The following is a 25,550-nucleotide window of genomic DNA, read 5'->3' on the forward strand; positions in this document are numbered from 1 at the left end:
AATAAATCTTGTTTCAATTTGACGGTTTTTAGTAGTTTTTACAACAAATGTGAAATACCTAGATAGATTGTTTTCATGAAATTACGTTTATATTAATTTATCGTAACTCTCTTGTATATGATGACCACTTTCTTATCTTCTATACAGGGTAGTCCGAACTGTATTCCGGCAGCATGTTCTGCAGATAAAAATAAGTAAAAAAGTTCGTATAAATGTATGTCCTAAAATGCTTAGTTTCGGAGATGCGGGGTGTAGAAGTTTCATTTTTATTTCGATTTTTTCAAAATAATTTCTGAAGTAACGTCAATAATTGGATGAAAATTGATATCTGGGAGTTTTTTGACATGAGAAATTTGATTTTGATGTCAATATGACTCCTACTTTTAAAGGGCGTCACCCATAAAATAATAAATACAAGAAGTGTCAAGTCAATGTTAAATTATGAAAACAGTGTGGCTGCCTGGGTAACTAATTTTCAGATATGGCGGCTGGGACATTTGACATGACAATTTCAATTTTAGTAAATGTATTTCCGTTTCCGATTTTTAATGGCGGGCTGTTCAGGAGGTTTAAATGATGGTTAATATACTTTTTACTCTTTCTAGTAGTAAATTATACAACAAAATTACTCAAAAATATTTATTTGGAATTTAGAACATTGTAAATATGCAAATCAACACAATTAAAGAGATATAAACACATAAACTACTGTATCAATATTTATATAATATCAGAGATGCTGTGTTAAAGTGAATTAGTAAAGTAACAGAGTGCATTGACTTACAGAGACTTGAAGATAAATAAATGTTTTCACAGCTTTACGGGCGTAAAACTAAATAACTGGAAGCAGGAAAAAGACAACAGGAACCCACACAAAACCTGGAATCAAAAAAAAATTATGCAAAAAAGCATAAATATAGGTACATAAGACTTTTGTGATTTAAATCAAACAGGACTTGAATGAAAATAAAATGAATAAAAAATATGATACATATACATCTAATACCTCATTTGCATTTTAAAAATAATCTACATACATAGATTTATTGCATTATTGCTATGAAAATACATAATACATACCTATGTGATATTTTATTACGCATTTCTGTTCATCTTGTAGATAATTAATTTAGGCTAATAATAGTTCAATAATCATAATTTACCTTGTATAACTTGCTTTCAATAGCTCAAAATCACCGATCAGTCTTTAAAGTAGAGATACGGAAAAATCCTTGGCAAAGAATATCCCAAGATCCTTGAGTCTAAAGCTAAAAAAATATGAAAACAGTTAATATATTACCTATTTTTACATATATAATATGGCCCATACCTATTACACGCAGAAACGTCGATTTCATCATTTTCTTCATGTGATTAATATCATATATACTTTATTAAAGTGTTAACAAGGCACTTTATATCAAAAAACGTCTTTGTACTTATAAATTTCAGCCGAAATATCTTAAACAAACTTCCAATCAAATCTAAACGGCAAAAATTAAAATGGCGCCCGACCTTGCCAGAGGCCTCGGGAGTTGACACATGGCTGACACACAGACAAAAGAAGAGGACGCCAACATGATAGTCTCTAAATAAAAAATAGTTCAATAAATCTTGTTTCAATTTGACGGTTTTTAGTAGTTTTTACAACAAATGTGAAATACCTAGATAGATTGTTTTCATGAAATTACGTTTATATTAATTTATCGTAACTCTCTTGTATATGATGACCACTTTCTTATCTTCTATACAGGGTAGTCCGAACTGTATTCCGGAAACTTTGGCAGCATGTTCTGCAGATAAAAATGAGTTAAAAAGTTCGTATAAATGTATGTCCTAAAATGCTTAGTTTCGGAGATACAGGGTGTAGAAGTTTTATTTTTATTTTGATTTTTTCCAAATAATTTCTGAAGTAACGTCAATAATTGGATGAAAATTGATATCTGGGAGTTTTTTGACATGAGAAATTTGATTTTGATGTCAACGACTCCTACTTTTAGAGGGCGTCACCCATAAAATAATAAATACAAGAAGAAGTGTCAAGTCAATGTTAAATTATGAAAACAGTGTGGCTGCCTGGGTAACTAATTTTCAGATATGGCGGCTGGGACATTTGACATGACAATTTCAATTTTAGTAAATTTATTTCCGTTTCCGGTTTTTAATGGCGGGCTGTTCAGGAGGTTTAAAGGAGGGTTAATATACTTTTTACTCTTTCTAGTAGTAAATAATACAACAAAATTACTCAAAAATATTTATTTGGAATTTAGAACAATGTAAATATGCAAATCAACACAATTAAAGAGATATAAAGACATAAACTACTGTATCAATATTTATATAATATCAGAGATGCTGTGTTAAAGTGAATTAGTAAAGTAACAGAGTGCATTGACTTACAGAGACTTGAAGATAAATAAATGTTTTCACAGCTTTACGGGCATAAAACTAAATAACTGGAAGCAGGAAAAAGACAACAGGAGCCCACACAAAACCTGGAATCAAAAAAAAATTATGTATAAAAGCATAAATATAGGTACAAAAGATTTTTGTGATTTAAATCAAACAGGACTTGAATGAAAATAAAATGAATAAAAAATATGATACATTATATCTAATACCTCATTTGTATTTTAAAAATAATCTACATACATAGACTTATTGCATTATTGCTATGAAAATACATAATAGGTACCTATGTGATATGTTATTACGCATTTCTGTTCATCTTGTAGATAATTAATTTAGGCTAATAATAGTTCAGTAATCATAATTTACCTTGTTTAACTTGCTTTCAATTGCTCAAAATCACCGATCAGTCTTTAAAGTAGAGATACGGAAAAATCCTTGGCAAAGAATATCCCAAGATCCTTGGGTCTAAAGCTAAAAAAATATGAAAACAGTTAATATATTACCTATTTTTACATATATAATATGGCCCATACCTATTACACGCAGAAACGTCGATTTTATCATTTTCTTCATGTAATTAATATCACATATACTTTATTAAACTGTTAACAAGGCACTTTATATCAAAAAACGTCTTTGTACTTATAAATTTCAGCCGAAATATCTTAAACAAACTTCCAATCAAATCTAAACGGCAAAAATTAAAATGGCGCCCGACCTTGCCAGAGGCCTCGGGAGTTGACACATGGCTGACACACAGACAAAAGAAGAGGACGCCAACATGCATAAAAATGTTCGGTAAGAGAAATTATATAGAAATATTCAGATTTTTTTCTAGAAGCGCCAGAACTGTTTCCAATTTTCTGGTTTACTGTCACCCCCCTGGCGTCTCCTACACATTTTTAGCTGCTTTGAAGAGTAATAACTTTTCGCCCGTACCTGTATAAAACTACTGAGTACAAAATTATATATTTTTATCATTTTTTACGTAAAAAAGTCTCTTAGTAAAAATCGCTACGAGCAACCGTTCTCAAGATATTCAGAATTAAAATAGTCAATACATGTCATTAATGACAAAAAATAAAAGGTTGAGTAGAAAGTTATTTGACTGAAATTATAAATTTGGGAACTTTTTTTTTAACTAATCATAAAAATATGATAAAACAGTTTCTGTTGAACTTTTGGCACAAAAACATTTCAAATTTATGATTTCAGTCTAATAACTATTTAGTGAACATGTTTAATTTTTGACAATGATGGCAGGTATTGATCATTTAGATTCAAAATCATTACTCCTAGCGATTTTTACCAAGAGACCTTATTTACTTAAAAAATATCGTAAATGTATATTTTATTACTCAGTAGTTTTATACAGGTACGGACAAAAAGTTATTAGTCTTCAAACCGGTTAAAAAATATATAGGTGGCGACCTCTACAACTAGGAGTCGTTTTGACATCAAAATCAAATTTCCAATGTCAAAAAACTCCCAGCTACCACTTTTCAACCAAATATTGACGTTACTTCTGAAATCATTAATAGAAAAAATCGGAATAAAAATAAAATTTCTACACCCTGTATCTCCGAAACTAAGCAATTTAGGACATACATTTATACGAACTTTTACCTATTTTTATCTGCAGAATATGCTGCCAAAGTTTCCAGAATACATTTCGGATTACCCTGTATAGAAGATAAGAAAGTGGTCATCATGTACAAGAGAGTTATGATAAATTAATATAAACGTAATTTCATGGAAACAATCTATCTAGGTATTTCACATTTGTTGTAAAAACTACTAAAAACCGTAAAATTAAAACAATTATTTGACGGTTGTTGAAACAATTAGTTGACGGACAATTGAACTATTTTTTGTTTAGAGGCTTTATCAGTTAAGATTTTTTTCCTGAAATAAAGATACCGCCACAAAGATACAGACTTTATGTTGCAAAAAAGAACCCCCCTGTTTCCCTATTGCTTCTAAATCAAAAATAAAAAGGAAGGTATATAATCAATTATGCAGGAAATAATTTCAGTAGTGGAGATAGAACAGATATCGTAGGTATACACATTTCAACCGTTTGGTCCTAATGGAAAACGTGGAAGTTTCTTCTGTAAACAGACGAAAAGTGTGTTTTATTCGTTCGATATTCCTCGATGCGAAGAGCGATGAAAATCGATCTCGGGTGGCTTTTATTGCCAAAGGCTCTATGCAGACTAACAAATAATCTAGTATAGTAGATTGCAGATCGTATGGGAGGAGGAAGATAATCACCGCGACCTTATATATCTATTATGTCTCCATTTCCTGAGTTATAACTCATTATAGTCTCAGGGCTTTGACAAGAACGAGTTTGAGACAGTCTTACCGAGGTTAGCTCTCCATCTCCGATATCAGTGATGAGATGTTCTAGTGTTTCTTCATTTTCTCACAGAATCTGCATTCGCCGTTGATTCTTAGCTTCATTCTACTGTGGTGTTCATTGAAGAGACAGTGTCTTGTTAAAAACCCGTGACATTCCGTAGATGCTCTTACTTAAATCGAGGAAAATTTTTGATTTTTCTCGGTCATAAGTACTGAGAAGTTTCTTCGAGTGTCTTAACCCAAGTAGCAAATTTTATTTTATAAAGGCTGTATAAACAGCTATGTGATAATTTTTATAGGATACTTCAATTCATATAACGTGCTATAAGACCGTAATATGATAGCTTTACAACCAAAAAAGGTCCATTTTTATACAACCGTTTAGTAGTATAGAAGTTCTATAAAAAGGGTATACCACTCTTATGCAACTATTTTACACAGCGTTATATAACTATTATAAAACTTGTTTTATTGTGTATTACGTGGTCACATCTAAGAAACAGAACAATAAAAACATTTGATCATTTAGCGAAGTAAAAGAGTATTTTATTTTTTACCGAAGAATATTAGGAGCAAATTATATTTTAAGCCTGTCGTAAAATGAATCTAGAGGTTGTGGATTGTTAAAAAGGAGACTTTACTCGACAATGAAAATGGCGGGTAGAGCCAGATGGTACAACAAATATGTAATATAAAAAATCATTAATAGGGTTTGAAAAGTAGGGACAATTTTTGTTGCGCCGAAAATTTTACTGGTAGATTATATGTATGTATTTGGCAAAAAATTAAAGCGCTTTAATTTCGATTAAGGTTTACGTATAAATTTAAACAATAAAATAAAATAAAATTTTCAAAAATTTTTGTTTTTAATTTAATTAAACACAATATTACTGTATGTGGGAATCTTACCACAAAATAGTTCTCAAAAATAACATTTTACAATTTATTCTGATGTTTTTAATTTTGCTCATATAATAGCGGCCATAGGCCATACAAAAATTCTGCCTTAAACATGGCGAATTATAATGCAACCATTTTATTATAAATGAATCCCTTAAATAAGTCTTTGTTGTAAAATAAAACGGTATAGGATAAATATCTATCATTACGCAGAATTTCCAGGCACTATAGAACTATTTTGGACATATTGAGATTTGTGACAAATAGATGTTGCCAAATCTCATTTGATTAGTATTTAAACTAACAAACATGATCAGATTTTCATGGATTCATGCACGCAATGCATTTCATGCGTACCCGACAAGTGAGCGGCAACCTAAAGGCTTGGAAAAACAACAATAAAACAATACAAACATTACTACAGTAAAACTTTTACATCAACGTGGCAACAATGCTTTGAAGAAACCAGACAACCCGAGAGATTTTGGCTTTTGGGAACCCTGGGAATTCTCGGGATTATTTACCGTAATTTCGAGGAGTTTTTCCTGATATGCCCTTTATAACTACCACTGCGTTTGTTAACTTTTTTCCAACTTTGTCCAGAATTCATAATAGCTGTGATTGATTATACTCGTACGTAGATATTACTTTTGCAAGAGCAACAATAAGAAAATAAATAACTAGGTATACCATTTAATTTAAAATGAGGTTATATTATACATTACCAGTTTTATAATGCAGATATTACAGCGAATTTATTTTGTTAATCACAATTTTATCATATAAGGCTATATAACTGGTGTTGTATACAGCACCGTAGTTTAACGTAATAAAACATTCTATCATACAACGTAATACAACTTTAATAAGACAAGTTTAAGTAACTATTGTATGATCTTGTGACTACTAGTTATATGAATATTATAGAACTCTCACATGGTGGGTGTAAGAGCCTAATAAAATAATATGTTTGTTATCATATAGCATTGTCTTATTAAGTGTTATATCATACTAAAAGAAAATATCGTTTAATGCGTTATAGGATACGTTGTAAGAACCACTAGAAAATAGTTTAATATGACAACTTTAATTAAAAAACAGAATGGTCGAAACCAAACGCTTAATAAAATCAAGCAGTCCTTAAGACAATGTTATTCGACTGTTATAAAATAATTCAATCCTTTTAGAATTTCTTTTTGCTACTTGGGAAACCATTATTGGACGATTTTCAATTCAGGTTACGGATGGAGTCTTCCAGGTTCTTGAGTTCCGCTTTAAGTTTGTTTCCACTTGGGAAACAGAACGGTTCTGGTCCAGTTAGTGTAGTATTCGCTCCCTTTCTAGCTAGATCATTTGCTTTTTCATTACCTTCTATTCCTTGATGGGCTGGCACCCACAGTAGGAGGTCTTTTTTTCTTTTCCTAATTTGTTCAGCTTCTCTAGGCATTCTTTGATCAACTTCAAATTGATGGTTACCGAGTTGATCCCTCTTAAGGCTGTTTTCCTATCGGATAAGATAGCTATTTCTTATTTCCCATAGTTCCTATCTGAGATAAGCTGTATGCATCTTTTGATAGCGTAGATTTAATAGAAGCTCCTGAGCAAACAATTATTCCAGTATTGTTTCAGTCAATGACCATTATAATCATTGCCGCATTGGCATACCTACCAATGACCATGTATATGTTATGGTTAAGGTCCGATTAATGTTGACATAGTCGGTTAATCTCGAGAATAACACATAATAAAACAACCAAAAACATAACCAAACCCAAACATTAACCTGCTAATGTCGACATTACCCCGATATCGGACTTTAACCGTAACATATATATTTGAAATTTCAATATCATCTCCCTTTTTACATGGGGACCAAAAGAAGATTTTCTTAATTTTTCAGATAATATTAAAAAACTATATTTTGTATGGGACTTCATCAAAATGAGCGTCTATGTTGAGTAAAGAGTAACTATACCAAATTTGGTCTCAATAATTTGGGGTATATTTTTAGAGACATCGTGAAGAGTCACTGAGTTGCCAAATCGTTTTTATTACACTCAGCGGCACGAAAACGTATTTATGTTCAGGTATTTTAAAGTATTGTATATTGTGTTCTAGCGAACCGATTTTGATGATTTTTTAAGCAATTTGTAGTTAAGTTATTTGGCTTTTTAGTATCTCTTTCCAAATTAAAAATGAAAGTTGTCATCTGTCAATTATACGAGGGAAAACAAAATGTTGATATATTGGGTGACACTTTGAAACACCATGTGGAGTACATTAACAAAGCAAGGAATTTAAAAATAATTTTGTCATCTAGGTCTTTTCTTCATAGTTTGTTTTTTATTCATCCCAATAGCTTTATTTTTGTTGGAGGTATTTGATTTCGAATAATTGAATTTAAATATTTTAAATTAGTTTTTTCTTTATTGTTTGTATTTTTTTGGCCCCCGACGACGGAAAGATAAACTTTCCGAAACGTTAAGCATTTTTTTCATTGTTAGGCAAATTTGTATAACTGTAAACATAACTTCTGACAAGCAGTGTCCGTTTAGGTTTAACGCCAGAAGTGTTTACAAAAAATAACTATTTTATAAATAAAGTAAGATAAGTAGATTTTCTTGCAGACTAAAAGTAGATTAAACCAGAGTAGATTTTCTTGCAGGCAGTGGCGAAATACCCATAAAGGATTTTTTTGGAGAGATATTCCACAGGGTGTTTCAAACTTTCACCAAAACCACAACATTTTGTTTCGCCTCTTATAATTGACAGATGAAAACTTTCATTTTTAATTTAGAAAGGGATACTAAAAAGTCAAATAATTTAGCTACAAGTTGCTTAAAAAATCATCAAAATCGTCCCACTAGAACAAAATATATTAAACTTTAAAATACATAAAAATTATAAGGTGTTCGTTTTTCGTGCCGGCGAATGTAGATAGATAATCAAGGTTTCCTGGCAGGACATATGACTGTCTAGTGCTACCTACAAGCCCAACCTGCATCAAGGAAGTATTTTTGTAGACTCTGCGATAAGGATCATAAGACTGCATTCAAAACGAAGTTATATTTTTCGTTACTCTGAGGATTATTCGAACGTTGCGAGCATTTTATTTTTCGTTTGTTATGAACGCGGAGGAATATTAAATTTCAATTGTACATCTAGTCGGCAATTATCTATTATTTGTGCGGTTTTGCTCTCTATCTCTCCGTCGTAGTACCGCCATTGTTACGCGAAAATTTAAACAGTTAATGCCAAATGTAAATTGGACCTTTTATTTGCCGAGCCAAAATTCAATTCGATATATTTGTAAGTAGATTATCGGAAAATGTATGAAAAATTCAGGAAAATCCACGATATATTGACGGTAAAATAGTGTAATCATAATAATAATTTCTCCAAAAAAGTACTATGGGTATTTCATCACTGTAAGAAAACCTACAAAATAAATTAGTTATTTTTTGTAAATCCTGTCAGCAGTGGCAAATTGTTAATTGTCAGCAGTGGCTTACTAATAAACAAATTTGCCTAATGCACAAAAAATGCTTAACGTTTCGGAAAATATATCTCTTTCCGTCGTTTTGTTTTCCTAACCTTCTTATTTTTTCCGAAATGCCTCGTATGTATGGAATTGTAAGTTGTACACCGAGTGTTGCATAGTCGAGCGGGACATAGGAAATCCCATGTAAATTTTAATGGGGTCAGTAACTGAGAAGCCAATAATTATTATTGGCTTCCCTAATTATTTTAGAGAATAATTCTATTTAGGTTTATTGAAGAGCACTAAAACCCACATTCAAAAGAATAACTTTAGATATTTTTGATTAGCCCGTTTACGAGTTATTGCCGATTTCTTTTCAAATATTTCTCCTTTCTTAGGGCCCTGTATTTACTTATGAGCACCAGTCAAGGTAAAAGATAATTGTCAAATGAAGTTGTCATTTCAGAAATTTATCTATTTAGTGTTTTATTATTATTATTAAAAACTCATACCTACATCGAAAATATTAGCCATGAATTACATTACCGAAGAAAAAGTATTCATGATTAAGTGGTATTATCAAGGAAATAGTTATCAAAAGGTGTCGGACATGTTTGCTGCTCTGTATCCGAATAGACCGATACCTGGAAAATCTACAATCGCAAGGAATATCCAGAGATTTGAGACCAAAGGTACCCTAATAAATAACTGCAGATGTGAAGCAAGGCAGGAACAAAGAGAAGATGCAAGAAATGATACCGACTTGGAAGTTTTATTGTGCGTGGAAGAGAACGATGGAAAGATTAGCACAAGGAAACTTGAGGATGAAATAGGAATAGATCACACTACAGCGTTTCGAATTTTGAAACGACATAAATACTATTCCTTCAAATATGAAAAGCACCAAGAGGTACGAGATGGGGACGAAATACGGCGACAGGCGTTTTGTTTTGATATGATGGAAAGAGCAAACACGGATAGGGAATTTTTAAAAAACATATTTTTCACTGACGAATGCACGTTTACCTTAAATAATGAACCCAGTGTTCAAAATTATCGATATTGGAACAAAGAAAACCAACACAGGTTTGTCGAAACAAGGACGCAATATCCACAGAAAGTAAATGTTTTGGCACTGATATTCGCACACAATATTATCGGGCCATTATTTCTTACGCGAAATTTAAATGCAGAATATTATTTGGAACTACTCGAAAATCATATTTTGCCTGCTTTACATGATGCCGCTAGGGAAAATCAGGGAGTTTGGTACCAAATGGATGGCTGCCCGGCACATAGTACCCTGGCTGTTCGGGAATATTTAGACAATAGTTTTAACGGAAACGTTATTGGCCTAAATCATACAGGAAATTGGCCAGCAAGGTCTCCTGATATTTCGCCAAATGATTTCTTTCTCTGGGACCATTTAAAAAAACAGGATATACAAGGATAAAAAATACCCAAATCTAGACGAGTTAAAAAATGCTATTTCTGTCGAATGCAATAGAATTTCAGTTTACCAACTAGCGAATGTAAGAAGAGAATTTAAAAAAATACGCAAATCTAGACGAGTTAAAAAATGCTATTTCTGCCGAATGCAATAGAATTTCAGTTTACCAACTAGCGAATGTAAGAACAGAATTTTATGATCGCCTGGGTTATTGTCTAGCAGTCGATGGAGGAATATTTGAACATCTTCTTAAATCCTAAAGTTCTAGCAATTTAATAGTACCTAAATTAATAAGTTATTGAATATTGTAATAATACTATAATTAACCTTGTAATTGATTACTTTATTTTACTTTAATTCATATTAATTTATATTTATAAATACATCTTTAAGATTTCCGAGGTAGGAATGAGTTTTCAATAATAATAAAGCACTAAATAGGTAAATTTATGAAATGACAACTTCATTTGACAGTTATCTTTTACCTTGACTGGTGCTCATAAGTAAATGCAGGGCCATAAGAAAGGAGAAATATTTAAAAAGAAATCGGCGATGACTCGTAAACGAGCTAATCAAAAATATCTAAAGTTATTCTTTTGAATGTGGGTTTTAGTGCTCTTCAATAAACTTAAATAGAATTATTCTCTAAAATAATTAGGGAAGTCAATAATTGACCCCATTAAAATTTACATGGGATTTCCTATGTCCCGTCCGACGATGCAACACCCTATTGTGAATTGTTATCATTGCGTGTATTCTGTCTATGATTTGGGGTTTTTATTTCTTTTAATGTTTTTTCAATAAAAGATGGTGGTTAGTCGTTTTTTATTAATGTATTTTTTTTTGTGGTTTATATCTCTGTTTAGTGAATTCTCGTCTGAACATATTAATTTTGCCCTATCATAAACTTTTTATACAAAACTGCAACACCTTTTTTTACACTTATGCTGTAATTAGATCTGAAATTTAAGTATCTCTCTGTATTTGTGGGTTTTCTGTAAACATCTAAAATTAGTTTATTTTGAAACTTTGATATTAAAACATCGAGAAATGGCAAACGATTATATCTTTCTACTTCTAAAGTAAATTTTATGGTTGGTTCGCGAGAATTTATATAATCCAAAAAACAAATATTTTCAATAACTTAGTAATAATTTTTGAAACTTAATTTTTTAGGATGGATGTGACTGTTAATGAAATGGACATTGGTTTTGTTTCATGGCCAATGGTCAGATACAAGAGAGAAGTTCTATTTGGATGGGTCGATTTACTTGGTAAAAAAGAATAATATATTATATTATGAATAAAATTTAATATAATTTCATTTTTACAGTGTCTTTTGGAGGCATTGCTGGATTATTCCTTGGTTTCAGTCTATTATCAGTTGTGGAAATATTTTACTACTTTATCATTAGGGCTTGTATAGCTGCTTTCAAAGAGAGACCTCAGCTAGACAGGTATCATTAAACATTAAAAAAAGACAAAAGGGGGAGTAGAATAGTTTATTCTTTGAACAGTGCCATATGGAGAGAGAAACTATTCATTTTGATAAGATTTTTTCTTTAACTGAGGCAAACTAAAATGGTACAACGGATATAAATGTATATGTTACGGCTAAAATGGATACTTGGCTAGTTTGAAAACTAGCCAGCTATTTTGCAAACATACAGCACAACTAACACCACAAACTAACACCTTACCAACAAAATAACAGCGCCTTTTGCAAAATAGCTGGCTAATTTGAAAACTAGCCAAGTATCCATTTTAACCGTAGTATAATTAATTTTTTTTTCAAACGTCACAAAGGTATTAATTTTTACGGCGTGATTGACAATACTGAAAGACATTTTAACGCCTAGGCATAAAAGTACGAAAATATGTTATTAAACTGACAGAAACTGTCAAATTCAACGAGCCATAGTTTCTCGATATATAATTAAATACAAGTTATTACTTGTAAACCTTTTTATATTATTTGGAACGTTTGAAATTGTTTAAAAAATTATTTGTGGCGTTTAAAAAAAATGAGAGATCATGTTCTATTCGGAGTAAAAATGCCTTTTTGTGCCTCGGCTGTATGTCGGACTGTATGTGGATATCGCCACAGAAGGTGCCATTTTTACTCTTAATAAAACAATATTCTATTTTTTTTTCTTTTTATTTTATAGGATAAAAAAGGAACAAGAGTCCAGACCAATACCTCCTTATGACTTAAGCCTTGTTCCATATTTCTTTTCAGATCCTTTGCCAGGTGGTGGCATTGACGTTATATTAAAAATATACGAAAAAAGTACATTTAGAAAAATGTTCAATAAAAATGTAAGTTTGTTTTTATTATTAGTAGGTATTTACACGAAACCCCATTTTTTACTTAAAACACATACACATCAAACATGTTTATAAGAGAGTTTTAAAAAATATTAAAATAAACAATATTTAAAACAAATTTAAAATTAAAACTTAAAGAAATCACCGAAAACCCAAAATAATTTCTAGAAATACAAATTTAAAATTACCTTTTATTTATTTGTAAAAATTTGTAAAATGTTAAATTTCATTATTTTCCCCTGTTTTTCAGAAAATTGGATTTTCTCTGAACGGAAAACCGCCGGAAAAATGGGCAACAAGAAAAAATATCGTTTCCCCATTCGGAATAGAATTTGTTAATTAATTTTATAAACAAACACAATCTCTCCGCACGATATATTTTTATTTAAAACAAATTGCAAATACATTTACAGTTTTGTTCTTCGTAATAACAGTTTTATTTTTACCAAAATTTTCTATTAAATTGTAAAAATTTAATAAACATTTACATTCTATATAAATATGAAAATTTGAAATAATTTGTTTTGGTATTTTTTGTAATAGTATTTTCTCCAAAATTAAATTACTCTAAGCGTATTAAACAAGAGTATCAGTTTTAAATAAACAAATATTATTATTGAATATTTCGGAAAAGTAGAGCGTATGCAAGGATACTATAGAGATAAGGATAGTTCGATTCCTATCTTCCTGCACTGTCAGTTTTTTTACGTCATCTGGGGACCGAGTTGAAGTTGGCGCTAAAGATTTTAGACAGTGACAGTTATTTTTGTATTTGACGGACGAGCGCACAGTGCGTTGGAAGATAAATTTAGCGGGACAAAAGCGTTTGGTTAGAAATAAGCCAAAAAATGTGTACTGTAAGAATAAATAGTAGACATTCCAATTGATACAAAAATGCATAAATATTCTGTGTATTTCCATACATTTTTTGCTCAGCAAGGCAGAGATCATACGAAAACAAAATATTTACAAGTGCTTATACATTTTATTCCAAAGCCAAATTATGTTGAAGATTGCCAAAGGTATGTACTTTTCTACTGTACGTGTATTATTTGTTAAAATCCTTCATGCCTTTGTTCTGCAGATATCAAACTTTCACTTTTTTCAAATATCGATATATTGAATGATGTAGATCTTTTGAGTTACCAATAGTTACCAACACAGGTAGTCACAGTCACAGGGAGTTCAAGCTTAACAGGTGAATGCCCAAAAAGTTTCATTTCAATCGGATAGTATAAAAACAAAACAACTCCATCAAAAGGCACTGAGTTTAAAAAATTGTCTTAGATGCTTACTATATATGAATTTACAATTACCGAGTGTTAAAATTAAAATTAAAATATCTATCTTAATTAATATTTTTAAAGGAAAATATAATTTTTTAAAATAAAATATAGAGGGTGTCACAAGATTACAAAGTAATTAAAAAATAACTGCTAAAGAAGTTTTTGTAAGTATTTCACCTGATATCATAATTTTATGTATTTGGTAGTAGTTTACAATACGGTTTTTGTGTGTCATGTACGAATAATATCATAGTTTTATTATCTTCTATTTATTTATTAATAAATTAAGTTGTTAATAAATAAATAAATTTAACCATATAGTTGCTATATATTAGACCATTTGCTACGTTCTTAGATTTCAAGTCCCAAACATTGCTCTTGAGATTTTGTCCCGCTAGAATAACCATCCGCCACACTGTGGAGCGCTGGTCAGCGCGTGACGTAGCATTCCACGGCGATTACGACACCGGCGATTTGACGCGATCGAACAGTCCTTTAGAATATATACAGTCCTTGGAGCGTATGTAGTAATTAGAGTATGTAAGTACTTTATGTAGTAAGTACACATACAGTAAGGAAGTACCTTAAGTACACCGGTAGGAGCAAATCCTAGCAAATTTACAGGGTGTCCCAGAAATCAGTGCAAGTATTTTAAAGGGTGGTAGATGTTTGAAAATTTCCGAAAAAAAATGATTTTTTGCTAAAATTTTGAGAACCACTGGATCTTTTCTGGATTTTATTTCATGTAAATTTACATGTTATCAAGAAATTATGTTTCTTAACTTAAAACTAAAAAAAATCCAATTTTTTTTTTCAAAAAATTCCAAATTTTCAATTTTTTTTTTCGCAAAAATTACCTCATAGGCGTATTTCTGAGGCCGAAATATACTACCAGTTAAAATACTTGCACTTATTTCTGGGACCCCCTATATAATAATTATACAGGGTGTTTACAAAATTTACGTTTTATAATTATTATAAAACGTAAATTTTGTCTTAAAGTAAAATAAAACCAACAATTTGATTCATATTTATTTATTAAAATGTATCTTTCAAATTCGTATAATAAATATTGTTAATTATTTATCACTCTAAATGTTTGTACTATTAAATAGGTATGTCCATATATTACATTTTATTTTTCATTTTACTACATCATTTTACTACAATATTTTCATAAAATATTTCCAGATTCGAGTCAACACTTATATAAAGTTTTTTTTCTTTTCAGTTTGTAACAATGCCTCATAATTTTATATTCAAAATTATTAATTCTATATATTTAACTACAAATATAATATTTTTTTTATGCTTCGAAAGCCTTAAGGATCTTTATAAGAAAAATGGTAACCAGCACCATATGCTTACATTATGTTAAGTATACATATATACAAGAAAAATTACTACGTAACAATTCTAAGACATAGATATCACACTTAAAAGTTAGGAACAATTAAAAGAATATTATAAAAAAAGGTAAAACTTACACAAAATGATCTATTTTCTACTACTAGTTTAAGCAAGTTATAGTACGAGAACTAGCAACATTAGAAAAACAAGTATTTTAAGACGTCTGGCTCTTTGATATATCTTTTCTATGCTCTCTAGAACAGCATGCGGCCCGTCTAGCTACCGGTAAACGTTGCGTTCTCTACTGCGCATTGAAACAAGATCCTATATTTATTCAATTAAATTCTAGTATTGAATATTAAACGAACATGTCGCCATAGCGCAGTGCGTAGAGTTTCCGACCACGAACCGGTAATTCAGAGTTCGAATCCTGGTCAGGTCAAAGACTTTTTATTTTATTTTTGTTTATATTCTGATAGTAAAGTAATAAATAATTCTGGTAATTAAAAAAAACAAATATTTAATACTTTACTATCAGAATATAAACAAAAATAAAATAAAAAGGCTTTGCCCTGACGCGGATTCGAACTCTGAATCATCGGTTCGTGGTCGAAAACTCTACGCACTGCGCTATGGAGACATGTTCGATTTATATTCAATACTAGAATTTAAGGGACTAAATTAATAAAAAATATAGGATCTTCTTCCGATGCGCAGTAGTGAACGCAACGGGTATCGGCAGCCAGACGGGCCGCATGCTGTTCCAGAGAGCATAGTAAAAGATATATCAAAGAGCCAGACGTCTTAAAATACTTTCTCGAAAACGTTCTAGCTCTTAGACTATTATTTCCATTTTATAAACAGCTTTTATGGTTTTTCTAACGTCACTGTCATCTGTCATTTAAACGTCACATAATTATGTAGCAAAGGTGGTTTTATGTCAAAAGTTGATCTCTACCGTGTTCAATTAAAGCAACAGTAGTTACAATTACCTAAAAATTGATAAACATGTAATGTGTGACAATAACCGAAACCGACTAGTAACAATAGAAAGACAATTTTGTAACTTATTTTTTTCGTTTTATTGGGAATATATTTTTTATTTTTACAATCTTTTTTAAAGTTTTACAAGAGAATTATATTGCTATGTACAGGTTGTCCCACTAAAAATAGCTCTCGGCTGTATCTCGGAAAGTATTAGCCGTAGGGGCTGCGGAAAAAAATATTTATAACTAAAGTGGATATGGGATATTGCTGGAAATTATTTTCAAGTTTGTAGAACGACCGCTAGGGGGCGCAACTGCAACTAAAAATAAGAAAACGCAGTTTTTACACAATTTTGTCTAGATAAGGTGTACTATAAGTAATAGCTTCATAATCTTCAGTAAATTTTGAATATTTTTTGTTAAAGCCATTTTCCCCTATCTACCAAAATAAAGTGGTGGGGAAAGGTTAGATCTGTTTTTATTTAAATATTTATAACTCTGGACTGGATGATCGGAATTCAACAAACGAGGGCTCGTTTAAAAGAGAGTTTCTTACTCTATATTGTATCATATAAACAATAATAGTAAGCTTTTGAACTTAGACGCTAGGGGGCATTGTCTTACAATTTAACAAACATTGCGCGCTTTTTCAAAAAAATTAAATACAAAAGTATATGTAATTTTAGTTGATAGTAAAGAGTAGTAAAAGCTTAAAAAATCAGCAAAAACCGCATCTTGATATCTTCTTTCAAACCGAAGATATTAGCAAAATTATAATAAATACAAAAAATAAGCCCTTAATTACCTTATTTTTACAACACGGTATCAGTAGCCCTCTTGATTATGCCCATTCCAACAAAAAAATAAGATAGAAACAGTTAGTTTATTTTAAAATCGACGAAATACCAGAATACCATAATACCTGAGGTATTAATATCTAATAATTAAGATGTTAATAACAGTGAACAAAAAACGATGATTCAGTGAAGCCATGGTAGGCTTTGGAAAAAAGTTGCTTTTCACGTAATAGTATAAACCTCAAATTATTATTAGATCAACATTTTGATAGTCTTAGCCGCGTTTTTTATCTTTTAGTTGCTTTTTTCAAAATACCTTCATTATTTGAAGTAGTTGAAGTTGTTGGCAATTTGAAAAAGCAATCAAATAATTAAAAACGCTGCTAAAACTATCAAAATGTTGATCTAATAACAATTTGATGTTTATACTATTACGTGAAAAGTAACTTTTTTCCAAAGCCTACCATGACTTCACTGAATCATTGTATTATGGTATTCTGGTATTTCGTCGATTTTAAAATAAACTAACTGTTTCTATCTTATTTTTTTGTTGGAATGGGCATAATCAAGAGGGCTACTGATACCGTGTTGTAAAAATAAGGTAATTAAAGGCTTATTTTTTGGTATTTATTATAATTTTGCTAATATCTTCGGTTTGAAAGAAGATATCAAGATGCGGTTTTTGCTGACTTTTTAAGCTTTTACTACTCTTTACTATGAACTAAAATTACATATACTCTTGTATTTATTTTTTTTGAAAAAGCGCGCAATGTTTGTTAAATTGTAAGACAACGCCCCCTAGCATCTACGTTCAAAAGCTTATTATTATTATTATTTATATGGTACAATATAGAGTAAGAAACGCTCTTTTAAACGAGCTCTCGCTTGTTGGATTCCGATCATCCAGTCCGGAGTTATAAATATTTAAATAAAAACAGATCTAACCTTCCCCCACCACTTTATTTTGGTAGATAGGGGAAAATGGCTCTAACAAAAAATAGTCAAAATTGACTGAAGATTATGAAGCTATTACTTATAGTATACCTTATCTAGGCAAAATGGTGTAAAAACTCAATTTTCTTATTTTTTCTTGCAGTTGCGCGCCCTAGCGGTCATTCTACAAACTTGAAAATAATTTCCAGCAATGTCTCATAGCCTCTTTAGTTATAAATATTTTTTTTCCGCAGCCCCTACTGCTAATACTTTCCGAGATACAGCCGAGAGCTATTCTTAGTGGGACACCCTGTACAGTTTTAAGATACACTGACAAAAAACTGTCAAACAACTAGTACAAAACAGATCATTTTAGATTTTTCAGTGACATTATACTTGTGCTTGTAATATATACAATATTAACATATCTAAATGATTAAGTACTACAAAAATTACAATAAAACAGTACAATCATGACAAATTTAATCCTATTCTTCATATAAAAAAATTCTTCCTCTTCCTACCAATATCAAATACTTTCTTAAACCTCATCAGTCAGTATACATATATGTACATAGATAAACTTTCTACCTGAGATCACCTTCATTTCTACCGTCATCAACCCATCAACTCCCAACCTTGTATGTACAAAAATTGTATAAATACCTTACCTTGTAACACCAACCCTGTTCGTACAAAAATTTAAGTTTTTTTTGTACAAAATATTTACAAAATATCTCTAAAAAAAGTCGTATACGTGTTTCATTTGTCTGTGGCATTGGGATTGGTATAACTGAAGCCCTGGAACTGAACTTGGTCCATGGACTGCATAATTGGGGTTTCTATTGGGGTGAGTTTTGCACGTTCTGTAGTGAAGGTCTTGTCGAAGTATTGTGTGTCTAAGGGGTGTTGCTGGAAAAAGGTAAAAAATTATATTAGTATAATATTAAAAATAATTTAAAATATACAGGGTGGTCCGAAATGTATTCAGGAAACTTCGGTAGCATATTCTACAGATAAAAATATGGTAAGGAAGTTCGTATAAATGTATGTCTTATAATACTTCGTTTTAGAGGTACAGGGTGTAGAAGTTTTAGAGTAAGATGCACAATATAATTGTATTATACCAATTTTTACCCATCTCTTCAACTTTTCTTAGAAAATGAATTTTCTTATAACTTAGACTTCATTTAGTACATTTTACGACTCATTTTCTAAGAAAAGTTGAAGAGATAGGTAAAAACTGGTATAATACAATTTGATAGACAATTAAATTGTGCATCTGATTGTCGTAAAATATACAGGTTGTTCCATTTAAATTAAACAAGTTATTGCCGTTTAAAGCTAGTCATTATTTAATATAAATTTTTGGACACTTTGTATAAGGTATTATAATTTTTATTATTGCAACACAATATCGGATCAATAAATAATCTTCAGTAAATATTTAGTATCTATTAAAAAATTTGATACCCTTGGAGAAATAAAGCCTTAAATTTTTTACTGCAATTTCACAAAATTGAAAATATATAGTATGATAAACCTTAATCAAATTTACCTTTATTTCAATCGTAGAATCTAAAAATAGAATCATATACAGGATGTTCTATTTAAAAAAATACAACTTTAATTTTTTTTTATTTCTGACACTTTTTATCTTGTAAAATTATTTTTAAATTGTAGCTCTAATAGCCTTTAAACAAACCCAAAACTTACAATTTGTAAAAATCTCGTTTAGTTACAATACTCCGTGTCGTATGAGGTGAACAACCCTGTATATTTTTGGCATAAATTTTGACAACCATCTTTTATGGGTTTTATTTCTTGTAAATTTAATATACTACCTATGTTGCGATATTATAAAGATAATATCTATTATGTTTTCTAAATGAAAATTTTAAAAAATCCAAATTGTCAAAAAAAATGGGAAAAAAACTAATAGTTAGGTAGGTTTCCTGGGGTCGAAAAGTTAAAAAAATATATAATTTTCCTGTGGCGATTATTTCAGAATAGAAAGTGCAATAATAATTATTTTACTAATGCTTATTTATAATCTTTTTGATTATTAGAATGCAGAGACACTGAGCAAGATTAATAAATTCAAGAAAAAATACAACCAAAAAATAAAAATTAATTTCCTAAAAAATATTTGTCATAACATTGTAGGTTAGGAAACCCATTTTTTAATAGTTCATCATTTTTCAGTTTTCTTCATAAAAATATATACAAAACAGATATTTAATTAAAAATAGGAAAAAAGTAATAAATACACTTATATTAATAAAAAACAAATATTCGTCCAATTTTAAACAGCAGAAAATAGATTTGTAATTCTGTTTTATTAACAATGTTAAATTAAATTACAAGTCTGTATATTATCGTGAAACACAGTTTTATTTATTGCTAAAACGCCTACGATCACATACAAAACATAATCAATAAAAACTTAATAAAAAAACTCTATTACTTTTTCGAACAAAAACTCTATTATTAAGTTACAAAATTATTTTTGTCTGCTCCCGACGGTATATAAAAAATTTATGCCACACCCAATTTAGAGCTGTCAGTCATAATACCAATAAAATTGGACATATTAAGTACTCTATATATTCTGAGAAATAACACAAAATATTTAAAAAGTTTTAGGAGCTTTTGTTTTCATGTAAAAAAGTATCTAAAACTAAAATATATCTTTTTTCACGTGTATATGTCAAACAAATATAAAAAAATCCTTTAAAAATCATATGTATGTTTTTCATAATTTAGCATTAAGAAACATACATATAGCAAAATTTTCAAGAGATACTGTATATAATAAAATGTATTTGTTAGTCAAAAATCAAATACATTTTTTATTGTGTAAAAATATCAAAGTGATATAGATAGCAGATAGCTTTGAGGGAAAGAAATCGTTAAAAATAACAAGAAATTTCTCAAAAATCTTTATAAAAAACACTTCCTGCATTTTTAAATCCTTAAAAAGGTTGAGCAAAGTGATATTTTTATTAAAAATAATGTCCTAAACTCCCTCTAAAAACAGAAAAATAATAGAAACACGAATATACTTTTTATAAAAATAAAAAATGTTACATCGACATAATTTATAATAAACTAGCGTGTACCAGCGACTTCGTTCGCGTTGAATTAATCATTTGTAATGGTGATGATAAAGCAAAACAAGAATTTCCATTAATTTTGGAATTTGAGATTCGAGAAACCCCTCCTTATCGAACCTCTACACCCCACAGTCAATCTGTTTTTCAAAAATCAGCTTTTTACGTCAAGCGCTTTAAGCAGGATCGTGATTAATCAATGAGCAGATTTTTCGAAACACCCTGTATACATTTTTAAAAAATCTTAAAATATGTAAAAAAACAAAATAAAATATACGTGTTTAAGCGTTTTTTCGGAAACTTGACCGTTTTTTAAATAGAAAATATTGTAATATTTGAGGGGTGGTTTCGCCCTCTTGGAACTGGAATTTGGAAAAATCCCTTCTTACCGAACCTCTACACCCTAGAATCAACCTGTATGTCAAAATTGAGCTTCTTACGTTGAGTGGTTTGAGCAGGATCGTGATTAATCAGTATGTCAGTCACTTAAGGATTTTATATATTAGTATAGATTAGACTAACTTTAGTAGCGTAAAATTATCCATAGATATACATTCGTTATAGTAAAAATATTTATATTTTTACAAGTATTCTTCACACCAGCATATATCGTTCTTTCAAAATATTCCGCAATCTCGCGCTGACGAAACTTCAAGCTGCTCCGTTATTCATGGAAAATCTTTTAAACTTTTCTCCATTGTATTTTCCTTAGTACTAGTGTATCCACCACCCATACTTTTAGCAGTTGCTCATATCTCCCTAAGAGCCAACTAAAACTATAAATTCCAATTTGAGAATGGGGGGAGTCATAACTTTAAATTATATCAACTGTACCGTTGACAGTTCGGAGTCGAGATGGAAACTTTAGGGAAACTTTAAGTTTTTGGACGGTAAATTATATGGACGGAAGGAAATGGTGACCGTACGATGTTTCTTATATAAGTTTTTTAATTTACTCTTTTTTGGAGATATAACGTACTGATAGTAAAATAATAATGATACCAAAGTTTTAAAACAGCCTCTATACGATCCCCGAAATATTTTACGAAATATTTCGTGAAACATTTCGCAAAACATTTCTGGAAATACTTTTGGAAGTAAACTCAAATATAAGCCCGTGTTATAAAAATTAGTTCCCACGTTTATAATCTAGTCTATAATGAACAGTGCTTTTTCCATAAAATCAATATAATGAAAAATATACGAAATAATATACATGTACTGATTTTTTTCGAAAATCGACCACTATGAAACTATGAACCCTTCCCGGACACAAACGGTACATTGTGAGACAGGAAATTTTAGAGAGAAACAAGCCCTATAACATAGGATACAACATTTTAACGAACAGTGCTTTCCATAAAGGTCCATTTTCACGTTCAAGCAGCTTGCGCAAATTGATTTGTGCATGCAAATTTGCACCAATCGAACTGAATTGGTGTCTTCGTTTTAACGTTCAGTTTGAACTGCACAAATTAGTGGACAAGTGAACCAATAGAGTAGACCTGAATAGTTGCGATTCAACTATTGTAAAGTGTGTGCAGAATAATGGACCAAGAAGACTGTGTTTTAATGATTAAAAAATTAAAGGAGCCAAAAAAAACGCAGAGCCCAGAGATCTTGGATCGAAAAGAGACCTATTCCCATATTCATTTGATTAAAGAACTAGCAAATGAGCCGGACGATTTTCGTAATTACCTGCGCATGAACGAGACGACTTACCATGCATTTGTTCTCCCATAAATTCCTTTTCGTTCGACATTATTTTAACGTCTTATAAATAAAATAACAACAAATATTCAAAACGAAAAGCCGGATACAAGTAAATAAGGCACGAAATTCGCTGCTACAGACATGCGCGGAAGTAGGGGATTGTGAAGTGTCGTTTATACGTGCATGTATTTGCGCCAACCACAAGCAAATTATTTGGCCGTTCCAGATTCACTCAAGTCAAACTTTGTGGTTTGTGCAAGTTGCGATTTCGGTTTTCATACAACAAGTTACTGTGCAAATCGGACATGCACAAGCCAATCAATTGCATGAGCGTGAAAACGCACATTAAAATCAATATAATGAAAAATATACGAAATAATATACATGTACTGATTTCTTTCGAAAATCGACAACTATGAAACTCTGAACCCTTCCCGGACACAAACGGTACATTGTGAGACAGGAAATTGTAGAGAGAAACAAGCCTTATAACATAGGATACAATATTTTAATGAAAAGTGCTTTCCATAAAGTCAATAAAATGAAAAATATACGAAATAATATACATGTACTAATTTCTTTCGAAAATCGACAACTATGAAACTATGAACCCTTCCTGGAGACAAACGGTACATTGTGAGACAGGAAATTGTAGAGAGAAACAAGCCCTATAACATAGGATACAGCATTTTAATGAACAGTGCTTTCCATAAAATCAATAAAATGAAAAATATACGAAATAATATACACGTACTGATTTCTTTCGAAAATCGACAACTATGAAACTATGATCTCTTCCCCGACACAAACGGTACATTGTGAGACAGTTCCCACGTTTGCTGAAATTGATCGAGACGCGCCGTGATTGGTTCTTTGTTTTTTATTGTTAATCTGGGTTAACAATTTTGAACTAATTTTATATAGCACAAATTGAACTAATTTTTGTACCACGGGCTTATATTTATGGTGCTATTTTGTGAATTAGCACGAATCAATCAAGGTCAAACGTTGTGGTGGCTTCAGAAAAATGAGTAAACATGGAGCATGAATAAATATCATTAATTTGTAATGGAGTGTAATGTAATACAACTATATTAAACTGATATGAAAATTCAAAAACAGTGCATTTAGAAAACAGTTACCGATGGTAGGTTAAATTGGCTATTCCTCTAAGGTTACACAAGAATATTTAGTTTTAATCCTTGTCTAACATTATTAATTAAAATATAGTAAAACAATATATTTCCAAAACTTAAAATCGTAAAAACGCTGGGCAATACGCAGTGACTAACTGTTCCAGGGCCCCTATTCTGTAACGTTGACATCAAAACGTTACGTTTTCAAAGCGGTGAGCACAAGTATTCTATCAGCGAAACGCAAGGCAGTCGATTTTGGTATTCTCGTTGCCATGCGAATCGTGTTCTGGGTACGCGTTAAGCATATATTGGCAAAATCACTTTTTCTAATGTAGGTAATAGTCAAAAGTTGATAACTGACGGATGTAACAATGAAAAATGTCAATGTTACGTGAATTTCATAACCTATTGTTGAGTTATGTCAAGCTATTTTTCTATGGATATGTCATTATTCTTATTATACGACGGAAGTGTTGAAGACGCTTCTCAGCATTTTCCACAAAACATCCCCTTTTAGAACTTCGTCTGTCATGTTAAGTAATGAATGTAAATAATAAAGCGCCTCTAGTGTTTGTTCGCACGCTAAAAAAATCATTTAATGCCTGTATATATTTTTAATATATTTTTTAAATTTACATTTTTTTAATTGTTAAGTAAAATATTACATTTAAATGAGATATATTACATTACAATTATTTCAATTACAGGATTACAAGCTTGTTTTCTAACATTTTTTAAATAAAACGAATTATAAAATTTCAATATATCTATATTTGTCGTAGGTATGAAAAAATTAAAATATAAAATGGACAAACGCTTACTTACATTGCAATAAAACTTCCACTTTTAGTTTTGCAATCCAAACGCAATATTTCTATTTCACAAATAAAAATATCCGACAACACTAAAATCACTGAAACTTCCGCGGCTGACAACGAAAATTGAAAAATATAAAGGCACTTTTTGTTTTGGACCTGCATATCAACATTATGCTGTACTATTATGTTTTTGTTTTTGAAATAATATAAAATATATAATTATAACTTGTAAATTTTAATATTTTAACATGATTTTAACTATTTCTGACAATAACTAACTTTTTGTTATCAAGATGACATTTTAGACGGCAACTGACATATATGTCATAATATTTGAATTTTAAATATGTATATAATATAATTTAAATTAATATAATGCAACTTATTTGTACTAAGAAAACATTTATACATTCACAAAATACAACAAAGTCTAATAATATAGCTTGAAACAATGAATATTGAATTAAAATTTAAAAAGTTAAG

General features: G+C 30.4%; 2 protein-coding genes across 11 annotated transcripts in view; one reads left to right on the forward strand and one right to left on the reverse strand.

Moving 5' to 3' along the window:
• Nucleotides 1–13,573, forward strand: part of LOC115886281 (sodium channel protein Nach-like) — a 43,148-nt gene extending 29,575 nt beyond the window's left edge. The window contains exons 8-11 of the mRNA XM_030905375.1: nucleotides 11,784–11,881; nucleotides 11,941–12,064; nucleotides 12,776–12,926; nucleotides 13,186–13,573. Of these exons, the coding sequence (XP_030761235.1) occupies nucleotides 11,784–11,881; nucleotides 11,941–12,064; nucleotides 12,776–12,926; nucleotides 13,186–13,278 (466 nt within the window). The 3' untranslated portion in view covers nucleotides 13,279–13,573. The remainder of the gene's footprint in view (nucleotides 1–11,783; nucleotides 11,882–11,940; nucleotides 12,065–12,775; nucleotides 12,927–13,185) is intronic.
• Nucleotides 13,574–18,462: 4,889 nt separating this feature from the next.
• LOC115886471 (putative protein kinase C delta type homolog) overlaps nucleotides 18,463–25,550 on the reverse strand; it is a 165,977-nt gene continuing 158,889 nt past the window's right edge. For 9 of the 10 annotated variants that reach the window (XM_030905706.1, XM_030905698.1, XM_030905688.1 and 6 more), the window contains one exon: nucleotides 19,050–19,199. In XM_030905706.1, the coding sequence (XP_030761566.1) occupies nucleotides 19,050–19,199 (150 nt within the window). Of the gene's footprint in view, nucleotides 19,200–25,550 lie in introns of all 10 variants that reach the window. The other variant, XM_030905636.1, reaches the window with a different exon arrangement.

This window comes from Sitophilus oryzae, unplaced genomic scaffold (genome assembly GCF_002938485.1).
Source record: "Sitophilus oryzae breed Bouriz unplaced genomic scaffold, Soryzae_2.0 scaffold_1145_pilon_pilon, whole genome shotgun sequence".
NCBI lineage: Eukaryota > Metazoa > Arthropoda > Insecta > Coleoptera > Curculionidae > Sitophilus > Sitophilus oryzae.